Source organism: Geotrypetes seraphini, chromosome 2 (assembly GCF_902459505.1).
Source record: "Geotrypetes seraphini chromosome 2, aGeoSer1.1, whole genome shotgun sequence".
In the NCBI taxonomy this organism is placed as follows: domain Eukaryota; kingdom Metazoa; phylum Chordata; class Amphibia; order Gymnophiona; family Dermophiidae; genus Geotrypetes; species Geotrypetes seraphini.
In genome coordinates, this window is record NC_047085.1 from 480,963,405 (window position 1) to 480,977,096 (window position 13,692).

The 13,692-nt window shown below is 40.8% G+C and overlaps 1 protein-coding gene across 2 annotated transcripts in view; it reads left to right on the plus strand.

The window, feature by feature from the left end:
- The first annotated feature begins 773 nt into the window (after positions 1-773).
- The window catches only part of AQP1 (aquaporin 1 (Colton blood group)), a 67,269-nt gene continuing 54,350 nt past the window's right edge, over positions 774-13,692 (plus strand). For both annotated transcript variants that reach the window (XM_033931770.1, XM_033931769.1), the window contains exon 1: positions 774-1,216. In XM_033931770.1, the coding sequence (XP_033787661.1) occupies positions 830-1,216 (387 nt within the window). In that variant the 5' untranslated portion in view covers positions 774-829. The remainder of the gene's footprint in view (positions 1,217-13,692) is intronic.

A 13,692-nucleotide genomic window follows, 5' to 3' on the forward strand; every position in this document is an offset into this window, starting at 1 on the left:
TTTTTTTTTTAAACCAATTATTGAGGCTGTTAAGGGCATTTTGCCAATTAAGTTAAGAGCCTAAGAGGTACGCAACTTTAGGCGCTCTTTCTAGAATCAGCCCCAAAAGGGGTGTCAATAAGTGCTCATGCACTAAATTCTATTAATGACTGCTTGCTAATTGCAGCATTAGTGCATAGCCATTAATTCAAAAAATAGAAAATTGAAGATTTTCTTGCAGCAGTCAAAAAAGCCTTAGCGCGCAGGAAAGACCCTGGTACGGGCGTGCTGTGGCCACTTTTTATGGCAGCTTAGTAAAAGGACTCTGGCCTGAGCAGGCTGCTGTTACGCTAGACAAAGCCTTACACTGTTCTTTTGGGCATCTTGACACGCAGAGCAATTTACTTCTTTTGTTTTATCTTAAACGGCGAAACAATCTTCCACATGTTTGTGGTGAGTAGCTGTGGACAGGGCACAGTAGTATATTACCTCAGTCATTACCTCACAATAGTATAAAACTTCATTCAATGTGAAGCTACCCAGCACATAAATTATAGAAATTTACTGCGTCCCACACCAGTAAAGACTGAAATTGTATAACAGAAAACCAGGAAAAGAAAAAAAAAAAAAAAAAAATTGGCAGGCTTGGGCTGCTTCCCATCAATTCCACAGCACCACTGTAGATTTCTGTTCCTTCTTTTGTGAAACACCCCTTTTCTCCTACAGACCACCCAAAGCCCTATAAATAATGCAAGAAGCAGGTTTTCACTTCAGACCGCTTCTTAATCTTTCAAGGTGGGGGATAAAGAGTTGAGCAAGGAAGAGAGACTTCAAAAAAAAAAAAAAAAAAATGGTCGGTGAGATCAAGAAGAAAGCCTTCTGGAGGGCGGTGGTGGCCGAGTTCCTGGCCATGATCATTTTCGTATTCGTCAGCATCGGCGCAGCGCTCGGCTTCCAGTTCCCGATAAGTGCAAACAAAACTGTGACTCCCGTCCAGGACAATGTCAAGGTGTCGCTGGCTTTCGGGCTGGCTATCGCCACCATGGCTCAAAGCGTGGGCCACGTCAGTGGCGCGCACCTGAACCCTGCGGTGACCCTGGGCTGCCTCCTCAGCTGTCAGATCAGCCTTCTCAAGGCCGCCATGTACATGATCGCCCAGTGCTTGGGGGCTGTGGTGGCAGCTGCCATCCTTCAGGGGGTCACATCATCTCTCTCATCCAATTTGGGGCTCAATACGGTAAGTGAAAATGATCCAGTTTGACAGTCTGTTAGTTTGGCAACCTTTCTCGTGTACAGACTAGTACTCATTTTGAAAGGGTTTTTTTTTTGCGGAGGGTTAATATAAGTGAAAATTATCCCTGTCAAATCATCAAATTTTGTTTGCTGATTAGTAACTGCAATGCAAAACCGTAACCTGATTTTGCTCAAAAATATTTTATAGAAAATGCATTGTCCTGAAAGAAGAGTATACTTATAAGTGATTTAAGTCACCTAGAGAATTATTGGTTACAAAATCAAAAATATTGGCCATAACTATGACAGCCTTCATTACCTTCAGTAATGATGTATACCTGCTGAGGAATTATCTCTTAGATATTGCCATCATTGGTGCTCTGCTAGCAAAATATGCATTTTTCATGAATGCAAACATTTGCATTCCTGGTTTTGCACATTATTACAGCATACCTAGAGCTTTAAATAGAAAGAAAGTATGGCTACATTATAATTATTACACTCATTTTTTTCATGGTTGTACTTTAGGACACAGCATGTCACCAAAAAAAAAATAAAAAATTACTAGACAGGAGATAAGCTTGAGAAACTAGAGGTGAATACAAGTGAAGTTAGTGAGGGGGGGGGGGGGGGAGACAGTCACAAAGCCACATGAATTGCCTGAAAAAGGCTAGGCTGTGGCAACAGGTGGAAGGAATGATGCGCTTCGAGCCTGCCCAGGATCCAGGCAAACCCGAGATCAAACCCAAGGGAAATAGTTTGTTACAAGAGATAAGAGGGAATAGAAAGTTTGACTTCTGAAGATGAGGGTAAGGGTGGGGAGAGGTCTGATCAGACAGCAGGACAGAGAACTGGTAGGGGAGTGTGTTGGATAAGAGGGTGCAGCAGTGCTCTTAAAAACGCAGGGCAGAGCACCACCTGAATTCTGCAGGTGTTGAGGAGACGGTACAAGTTCCTTATAGCCCACCAGGGGAAATACTGAGAAATTAGAACTGGTAATTGTGTGGTGAATTAGTGCAGTTTTAAGTCTGATGGCTGGGGGGGGGGGGGGCTAAGTAAAATGAGGAAGCGGAAGAAGTAACCCCCCCCCAAAACAAACCCAAAGCAACTTCCCCCCCCCCAAAAAAAAAAAAGATACTGTGAGCTGACTTTCCCCAGGTAATTCAAGATTCATTGACACAGCGGAGTAATTATGCAGCACCCAAAGTCTTTGGCACTGTAACAGGTTTCGGAAGCCCAAGTGAAGAGGATTCACAACGAAAGCGCCCAGAGGGGAGCAAATGAGCTGAAGAGGTTGGGAGGGTCTTTGCGAGGTGCTCCGGGTTCATTCGTTTGGGGAAAGCAGGGGAGCAGGTGTGTGTGCAGGAGATGGGGGAAAGCAGCTGTAAAGATCTTTTGTAAGCTGGGCAGGAAAAAAAAAAAAAAAAAGAGGACCTGAGAAATAGCAGACGCTAATTGGATCGCTGTGACAATACTGATTCCCCCCCCCCTCCCACCCCCACACACAATTTTAATATAAATGCTGTATTCATGTTCAGGATGGCTATAAGAAAATATTCTGGTAAGCCTTTTTTTGTTTTGTTTTGTTTTGGAAACTGCCTAGGTTTTAGGTGGGGTAGAAATTTTTAAATATATATAAAAAACAATTTGCAGTCAAAGGCATCTGGCTCCAGAAATGTGCACCGAGGCTCAAACTACTGGGCTGAGGGTGAGAGACAGGAAAAAGGACACTATGTCAGCGTTTAGCAGGTGGCAGCTTCTGGGTGTGCCCTCGGAAGCACGTAGGAACACACGGGAAGAAAGATTGACTTAGCACAGCCTCGACGGTGGTATGGGTGAGCACAAGGTACAAACAATGAGATTGCTGGGAGCATGGAAACAAAACAGTTCTTAAACAAATAATAGTAAATATCGAAGAACTAAGGCCAGTACTGGGCAGACTTGCACGGTCTGTGTCTGTATATGGCCGTTTGGTTGAGGATGGGCTGGAGTGATCTTTGACGGAGACTTCCGTGGTTGGAACCTAAGAACAGTACCGGGCAGAGCTTTGCATTCTTGCCCATAAATAGCTAAGAAGAAGAAAAAAAAAACCCCAAAACCAACAAATTTTTAGATTGAATCAGGTTGGGCAGACTGGATGGACCATTCGGGTCTTTATCTGCCGTCATCTACTATGTTAATAGACATAAATATATTTCAGCAATGGTTTTCTTAATACCCTGCATCAAGCAGCAAAACCATCAATGAAAGAAAGCTGCCATGTTTTGTATATACCAGACAGAGGCTGAATGGTGCTGTGGGTAAAAGAGTTCCTAAAGCTTTCAGCCAATCGCCAGTGACAGAACCAGATTATTTATTTAGTTATTTAATTCGTTTTCTATCGCATTTCCCCCAAAGAACTCAGTGGAGTGAGTGGAGTAGAAGGGGTACAAGCGGATCAATTTTTTGCTCCGTCAAAAATTACAAAGGCAAGGGGACACTTGAAGTTACAGGGAAATACATTTAAAACCAATAGGAGGAAATATTTTTTCACTCAGAGAACAGTTAAGCTCTGAAACGCGTTGCCAGAGGATGTGGTGAGAGCGGATAGCGCAGGTGGTTTTAAGAAAGGTTTGGACAAGTTCCTGGAGGAAAAGTCCATGGTCTGTTATTGAGAAAGACATGGAGAAAGCCACGGCTTGCCCTGGATCAGTAGCATGGAATATTGCTACTATTTGGGGTTCCGGAATCTTGCTATTCTTTAGGATTCTGGAATGTTGCTACTCTTTGGGTCTTGGCCAGGTACTAGTGACCTGGATTGGCCACCGTGAGAACGGGCTATTGGGCTTGATGGACCATTGGTCTGACCCAGTAAGGCTATTCTTATGTTCTTATGTTAACAGGCTACAGGTTAAACATACATAATATACAATTAACAGGTTACGATTTGCACCGGATTTATCCTAATTTGACACATTCTGTTTTGAAACCCATCACAGAAACTCTCTAAATCTATACTGTAACACTACTACAGATGCTCTTGTATGGGAAACCATCACAAAAAAAGCTCAGATTCTGCCTGGGACAGCACCAGAGGGTAATGGGAAGAGCTATGAAGGGAGATAACTGTCAACTGAGCAAGGTCCACGGTGCCACACAGTGACGGGGCAGACTTGGTCAGGGAAAGGGTTCTTATCTACTGCTAACTAGGGCATTTGCAATGTTCATGACAGAGCAACATACTTTGCAAGGCGCTGCACCAGTGCTAGTCATTGGAGAGACTAAAGAGGCTAGGGCCCTTCGGCTTGGAAAAGAGACAGCTGAGGGGAGATATGATTGAAGACTACAAACTCCTGAGTAGTATAGAATGGGCGCAAGTGGGTCAATTTCTTTTACTTCATCAAAAATTACAAAGACTAGGGGGACACTCGATGAAGTTAAGGAAATACATTTAAAAAACAATAGGAGGAAATGTTTTTTTCACTCAGAGACTAGAACGCGTTGCCAGAGGATGTGGTAAGAGCGGTTAAGGTAGCTGGTTAAAAAAAAAAAAAAAAAAAGGTTTGGATAAGTTCCTGGAGGAAAAGTCCATAGTCTGCTATTGATACAAGCATGGGGGAAGCCATTGCAACGTGGAATGTTGCTACTATTTGGGTTTTTGCCAGGTACTTGTGACCTGGATTAGCCACTGTGGAAACAGGATACTGGACTAGACGGACTATTGACCTGACCCAGTATAGCTATTGTTATGCTCTTCCACTGACGTTGCTTAGAGTAGCACTGAATTGATGCACTGCAAGAGCAGGTCCATCGATGCATCTTTTTATTTTTGAAGTTTGTGATTCTTTAAAGTCTAGGGCCATATTAGATTGCAAAAAATAATTCTGTAGCGGTCTGAGAGCCAGGAAAAGTGGGTTCAATTCCCTTTGCATCTCCTTGTGACTCTAGGCAAGTCACTCGCTCCTCCTTTGCCCCAGTTACGAAGTCGCGTTAGCGGTTTAATGCGCGTAATAGCGTGCGCTAAACTGCCGGCCACGCTAGACGCTAATGCCAGCATTCAGCTGGCGTTGGTTCTAGCCACGTAGCGCGGGTTTAGCGTGCGCTAAAAAGCTGCACGCGCTAAAAACCGCTAAAGCGGCTTCGTAAAAGGAGCCCATAATGTAAACCACTTTGATTGGAATCACAGAAAGGCGGTATTTCAAATCCCACCCGCCTGAGAGGGTATGGGGTGAGAGAAAGAAAGGTTTGTGGCATTAATCCTTTGCCACAAATATAGACTCCCATGGAGAATTTATTCATCTCTCTCTTTAAAGAAATCATTGGTACACGGCGTAATGAGATCTTTTCAATTACCGCGCCCCCCAGTTCTGGAATTTGCTTCCCAATTATCTTAGAGAAAAATCCATACTAGGCAAATTTAAGTCGTCTCTTAAAACCTTCCTCTTGAAGGACGCATTTGAAACCTAATTTTGCTTTCCTTAGTACACAAATCCTACCATTCTTGGGTTTTCATCTTACCTTTTGCCATGCTCCAAAATTGTTATCCCTATCCAGGTTCATCCCCTTCCTCTCATTCTTCCCTTTATTGTAAACTTTTCTCTCTTCCTTTCTTTACCCCACGTGCCTGTTAGTCATTGTCCATTGAATGTTATGTATGTATTTTGTAGTTATGGAATACTTTTATTTGTAGTAATATAATTTTATGAATGTCCTGTACCCCTATTTTAAAAAGAAATAAGAAGACTCCAGATAATTCTTGCCCAGAAATAGCTAAGAAGAAAAAAATAAATAATAATTTAAATTGAATCAGATTGGGCAGACTGGATGGACCATTCGGGTCTTTATCTGCCGTCATCTACTATGTTACTATATGTAATACAGAACACCGCTGTAAAGATTATATTCAATGCAAAGAAATCCGCCAGTGGAACACAGAATCACTTACAAAATTCTTCTGTTAACATTTAAGACCAGATAAAACAATCAACCCGAATTTATTAATAATCTTCTTATCCCTTATAATCCTTCTAAGACTCTAAGATCAACAGCCAATAACTTTTTTTCTATTCCGTCACTGAAGTATATAAATACAATGAGGTCTACTATCTTCTCTGTTACCGCCCTTTCTCTCTGGAATAGTATCCCAAATTACTTACGCGAAGAATCAATTCTTAATAATTTTAAGACGAAGCTAAAGACATTTGTCTTTCTTGATGCCTTCGAGACTTAACTGTCCTTTTAAGGGCAATTGAGTTCAACGTTATTTATAGCAGCTCCTCCTATTGTTTTTGCCCTAATTGTTCTCTTTTACTTTGCCTATTGTAGTTCTTGCCCTTTTACCTTTTGTTCCTGTTTGTCTTTGTTTTTAAAAGTCTTCGTAAGTTATCGTTACTGTTTGGAGATGCTTTGTCAGCTTAAATTTGTATTTTAGCTAAAGTATGTTTTTATGATTTTGTACACCCCTAGAAGGTTGATTGGGCAGTATAAGAAATTTTAAATACATTTGAAACTTGAAACTTCGTACAGCGCTTAGAAAGTTTTACCAAATTCTAAATAAACTGTAAACTGTAATTTACAAGGTATGGTATTCCTGAGATAAGAGAGTTTGTCTGGAATCCTCAACCAGTGAGCTTCCTCTATATCTGTGGTTCTCAAACCTGTCCTGGGGGACCATCAGCCAGTCGAGTTTTCAGGATATCCCTAGTAAATATGCATGAGAAAGATTTGCATATAATGGAATTGCCAGGTATGCAAATTTTTCTCATGCATAGTCACTAGGGATATCTTCAAAACCCGACTGCCCCTATGTGCCCTTTACTGAGATATTCCTTTTATTTCATATTTTCAGCTGAACTTAGTTCAGATGGCTATAAATGCTGGAAGACGTTGCAAATGTTACGAGTGGTTTTGCAAACACCCCTTTTTATTCAACACATCCCCCCCTTGTCCCCTCTCCCATAACAGGGGTGCCTGAATGACCACTGTCCAATTCTGTTTTAAGTGCAATCCCACTGCATTTCGGTTAAACCAGAAGACTCGCTTTAAAAAAAAAAAAAGTGATCATTTGCTTAAAGATTAAATAGAAAAAGCTCTTAGTTGCAAGTCCATTTGAAACAGACAGCAGTTCTTTTACAATACAGCAGTTTCTTAAGGACACACCCAGCCAGTCAGATTTGGAAGAGAATGTGTGCGAGAGAAATTTACACACACTGCCTCCATTGTATGAAAATCTATCTCATGAATATCGATTGAGGATGTCTCAAAAACTAAACTGCCAAACTGACTGGGCATGTCCCAAGGACTAAGTTGAGAACCCTTTTAACTACAGTGAAACCTTGGTTTGCGAGTATAATTCGTTCCGAAACCATGCTTTTAATCCAATAACAAAGCAAATTTCCCCATAAGAAGTCATGGAAACTCAGACGATTCGTTCCACAACCCCAAAACTTTAATACAAAATACTGTACGTACTTGTATTGCAAGACCTCGCTCGTTTAGAACAATCACTACACTCCTGGAGCGTCAGAGAGAGAAGAACCATCGGCTCAGTTGTGATGATGTGACACGTGTATACTGTATGTACTCGTATTGCAAGTCTTTGCTCGTTTAGAACAGTCATTACACTCTCACAGCGTCAGAGAGAGAAGAACCATCTGCTCAGTTGTAATGTGTGTATACTGTATGTACTCGTATTGCAAGACATTGCTTGTATGTCAAGTTAAAATTTAACAAAATGTTTTGCTTGTCTTGCAAAACACTTGCATACCAAGTTACTTGCAATCCAAGGCTTTACTGTACATTAAACCATGACACACCCATCAGTCAGGGGTTCAGGATATCCACAATGCACAGGCTTGAGACAGATACGCATGCATTGGCATTCAAATTTAGCTCAAGTGTATGCAGTGTGGATATCTTGGCAACCCGACTTACTGGGTTTGTCCTGAGGACTGGGCTGAAAAGCATGGCTTTACACCACAAGAAGAACCCTGCCGATTGCTCACACTCTGAAGATAAAGCTTAAAAAGTTTTATATTATATTCTTAAGTTAACCCATTAAGATTATGCTACTGGTTTATGGTTTAACATTTGCAAAGTGTAATCAAGGAACATTGCCGGTGAGACAGCAAAAGCTCGGAAATGCACAGTTTGTAATAATAATAATAATAATAATAACTTTATTCTTCTATACCGCCACAATCTTGCGACTTCTAGGCGGTTTACAATCAAGAGTGCTGGACATTCAGCGAAATACAATAAGTAGATATTCAGAGGAAATACAGAGATCAGAGACCTCAGGAGGCAATAGTATAGAAATACAATTTGCTGAGCGAAAATGTAATATGTACATTTTAGTAGGTAATGTCCGACAGGACCTGTTGGGGATAAATAACAACGTAAAGTTACCATAAGATGAAGATAACAGATTATATTTATAACAGTGCTGTAAGTTCAGGTGGAATAGGGAGGGGGGAGGGAGAGGGAGTGCGGATCAGTTGTTTAGGTATTTCTGGAACAGGTATGTTTTTAGGCGTTTCCTGATTTCCCCGTATGTAGTGGGCGAAAGCAGTTGGTCTAGAAATGGCCATAGCATGTTTTAATGTGAGATTTTCCTGCATGCTAAGCCCTTTTTGATATGTGGGCCAAAATTAGGAGAAGTCAGTGCTTTTTTTTTTTTGGGGGGGGGGAAATCATGTTTATTAAAGCGTCAACAAGAGAAACAGACATGATGCAACATACAAGCAGGCACATAATACTTGGAAAATGCTCATATTATAGAGAGACCATTTAGGTGCCTATATACCTTTATAAATTTAAATCCTACGCAAACTTGCATAAACTTACATCTGCTCTGGAAATGTAAATATGTGAATGTGTGTGTACACGTGTATTTTAGAACACAGGGGGACAGATCACATCTCTGCCTCAACAGATCCTCAGTATATGTCGCGTTAGGATAGAAACTTGTATTGAAAATTGTGCATTGTAACTATGGCAAATTGTAACCCATTAACTATATATTATGTATGTTGACTTGTAACCCGTTCTGAACTCCTTGGGGAGAATGGCATAGAAAACAAATAAAATAAAATAAATATGTACGTACATAAACTCCACCCAAACTATACCCCCTGGAACATATATCCTCAGATTCTAGATATGTTGCCCGTAAGAACATAAGAATTGTCATACTGGGAAAGGCCGAAGGTCCATCAAGTCCCAGTATCCTGTTTCCAAAAGTGGCCAACCCAGATCCCAAACACCTAGCTAGATCCCAAGTAGCAAAACAGATTCTATGCTGCTTATCCTAGGAATATGCTGTGGATTTCCCCAAGCCATCTCAATAATGGCCTATGGACTTCTCTTTTAGGAAATTATCCAAGCCTTTTTTAAACCCCGCTATGCTAACTGATTTTACCACATTCTCCGGCAACGAATTACAGAGTTTAATTCCACGTGGTGTGAAGAAATATTTTCTATGGTTTGTTTTAAATCTACTACTTAGTAGCTTCATCGCATGTCCCCTAGTCCTAGTATTTTCGGAAAGAGTGAACAAGTGATTCACATCTACCCTTTCCAGGTCCACTCATTATTTTATAGACCTCTATCATATCACCCCTGAGCCATCTCTTCTCCAAACTGAAGAGCCCTAGTCGCTTTAGCCTTGCCTCATAGGGAAGTCTTCCCATCCCTTTTATCATTATTGTCGCCCTTTACTGTACCTTTTCTAATTCTGCTATATCTTTTTTGAGATACGGCGACCAGAATTGCACACAGTATTTGAGGTGCGGCCGTAACATAGAGCAATGCCAAGGGCATTATAACATTTTCATCTTTGGTTTTTATTCCTTTCCTGATAATTCCTAACATTCTATTTGCTTTCTTAGCTGCCGCCGCACATTGAGCTGAGGGTTTCAACGTATCCTCAACAAATGACACCTAGATCCTTTTCCTGGGCAGTGACTCCTAACACAGAATCCAGCAGCACGTAGCCTTAGTTCGAGTTCCTCTTTCCCACATGCATCACTTTGCACTTGCTCACATTAAACGCCATCTGCCATTTTGATGCCCAGATGTGGGCATCCTCTCAAGATGTGTATGCTACTTAATTAGCTAATGAACTGTTAGTGAGGTGCCATCGACTTGTGTCCGAGTCCTGGCGACTTGATGAATTAGAGACCTAAAAAGAAATTGGTTTGTGCTACTCCGGTAAGGTCCCCCCACGTCATCCCCATGGATGCTAACAATTATTGACGCTAATTGGCACCCATTAGGATTTCCGCACGCATCTAGCTTGTGTGCAAGTCTATAGATCTGGGTGCCTAAATTCCATAGCATGCAACCCAACAGGGGGAGGGGCCATGGGTGTGACATATAGATCTGGGTGCCTAAATCCCATAGCATGCAACCCAACAGGGGGAGGGGCCATGGGTGTGACATATAGATCTGGGTGCCTAAATCCCATAGCATGCAATCCAACAAGGGGAGGGGCCATGGGTGTGACATATAGATCTGGGTGCCTAAATCCCATAGCATGCAATCCAACAAGGGGAGGGGCCATGGGTGTGACATATAGATCTGGGTGCCTAAATCCCATAGCATGCAACCCAACAGGGGGAGGGGCCATGGGTGTGACATATAGATCTGGGTGCCTAAATCCCATAGCATGCAACCCAACAGGGGGAGGGGCCATGGGTGTGACATAGGCTGGTCAGAGGTGTTTCAAAAAGGTTTCACATAGTGTGATAGAATAATGGGTACCAGAATTTGCATCAGGTTTCAACAGGTACAAGTTTGGCACCCAAAGTTGGGTGTAAGAATCGACACTAAGCATTAACCTCTTGCCAATGTTTTCTAGCACCTATTTTTGAGTGCCGTTAATAAAAATCCCCCATAGTGTATGCATAGACAGTGTTTGATCTTTTTGGCACGTGCACTTGAAGACACCGTTATATAAAAGCCAGTTTCTATGTCTTGACTGACTGTCGAAGAAGAAAACAATGTTCCCTTTGCAATTGCTAATAAAGATATTTTTTTTTTTTAAAAAAAGAAAAACAATGGCGTTTTCAGAGGCTGCGTTGCCTTTTGCAGATTTCATTGGTGTTTAAAATCTTTAAACGCCATTGTCTTTCTTCTTCCTCATTCAGTCCAGCATTGCCTAGGGAAAGCTCTCAAAACTTTGGAAAATTGATTCTCCCAGATTCGACAGGCATATTATAGCAGCGAAGGATTGCTGCCTGTTTACTTTTTTCTAAAGAGATGAACCTGTTCCTGCTCCTGCCGAAGACAGCGAAACGGAGCTCTGTCGAGCAGTGACAATATTTCTTTGGGACACAGATAAGTTCTTGATCGTCTTATTTTTTTTTTTTTTTTATGATTACAAGATATTAACTTTCGACAGAGCAGTCTGTGGATGTGCAGCAAGTAATTTTAATTTCGTTCCGCTGAAAAGAGCACTGTGTGTAAAATAATATTCAAAAGATTTTTCACAGACACCAAAAAGTAAGTAAAAAAATAAAAAAAACAATCTAATAAGACTTGATGATGTACGGGGCAGACTCATTTAGGCAGTTATCTGGTGCTTGTCACGCATGAGTTGTCGGCCCGGGGTAAAAACTGTGAAGTATCGTTACAGTTCTCCCATTACTGAGGTCTTAATTAATTAATTAATACAGATACAGTTGCTTGCTCTTGAGGGCCACTTTTTAAGACATTTTTTTCCACTATTAAGCCCAGTTGTTAATAACTAGGTTTTGTTGTTTAGCAGGAATCAATGGTAAGATAACAGATTTTAACGACTGGGCACATTGATAACTGCACCCAATAATAACAGCATCCCACATTGATTACAATGCCTCTTAAGTTGGGTGGAACAAGAGGTAGAACACTTATTGGGATTATTATCTATTTCTTCTCTGTGTCTGTCTCTCTCTCCCCCCCTTCTTGACCAGATTTAGGGCTCCTTATACTACGGTGTACTAGCGTTTTTAGCGCACGCACAAGATTAGTGTGCGTTAGCTGAAAAATTACTGCCTGCTTAAAAGGAGGCATTAGTGGCTAGTGCGTGCGGCATTTTAGCTAAAACTGCTAGCACACCTTTGTAAAAGGAACCCTTAGATTCGGGAAATGGGAATCTCTCTGAGGTCAGAAGTATCTCCAAAAGCTTTTTTTTTTAAAATATTTCACTTACCAGATGAAACAAATATGTCCCTCATTTATGGTGTTTTGGGATTTTCTTTTGCTTCTGAGGAGAAGTGACAGTAAAAAGCCTGTTATGAGCTGTACAGCTCTTTCTTTTTGAGCCCCGTCATCCTCCCCATGGACAAGACATATGTTTCAGGCAAAACCTGGGGAAAACAACTGCAAAACGCCCACAGGTCAGGCTGCTGGCTCAGTCCTGAAAGCAAGCGTCATCTACCCAAGGGTGTAATAGCATTTAGCTTTAGGAAAGGAAAAGAAATCGACAGAAACATTGTGAAGCCAAACAATTCAGCAACAGAACACTATGATTAGTGTCTACAAAAATTCATAATCTATCTTATTCAAGTTTTTTGCTTGCGTGGCTTTTCCCTATGGAAATTTTCCTTTCCAACAGTTGCAGAAAATGAGGTCATTGAGCAAAAAATATGTGCATTGGGGGAAGGAGGGAGGTCCCTTTTTTTTTTGTATTACTTTCGGCCAGAAACATAAATTGGCTTCACAAATTTCCCTAATTCTGAGATCCTCTGTTTGCTGCTGGTCTCTCCCAGGTGCCTACAAGGAAGTGAACTGCATGGGGAGTTGAGAATGACTGCAGGGGATCTTGATTTTTGGTGTAATTATATTTTTTGTAATAAATGGGTTTGGCAATAATACAGTCAACTATCCTTAGAAAATATGTGAAATAAAAAAACAATCTTTTTTTTTTTTAAATTCTTTATTGGTTTTTAATCAAAAACAGTGTCATACAAATGAAAGGACAAAAGATATTCCACATATTACACTATTATCTATACAGGTAACATAAATATAATTCAATAATTTCATTTTCCTGCATATAATAATATCATAATATATCCTAATATACAATACAAATAAAGAATAAAGTTACCCAAATATCACTATCTTTTGGGAGAAAAATGGCAAGACTTGTGATTAACAGATGAAGACAAAATGACAGGAAGATAGGGCTTTATTTTAAGAGTTGAAAGCAGACGGATAATTTCTGATTTAGATATGCTCCACAGGCTCCAACCTAAAATTAAATGAAAAACATATTCTCTCTTGTTATCTTTTCTCCATGCTAAAGAATCCTAACCTGTTAAGCCTTTCTTTAAAAGTGAGTCTTTCACCGTATCTTTAATAGTCTTCTACATCTTCTTTAGAATTTTACAGAGAGGATAACTTTCAAAGTAGAGAATGACACGGTAACAAAATTCATCACCTTTCCCGTCCTCACGAACAACCATAAGAAACCTTCCAGTGTCATTCTTTATTGTCTACCTCAACCTCAGTCCTTCT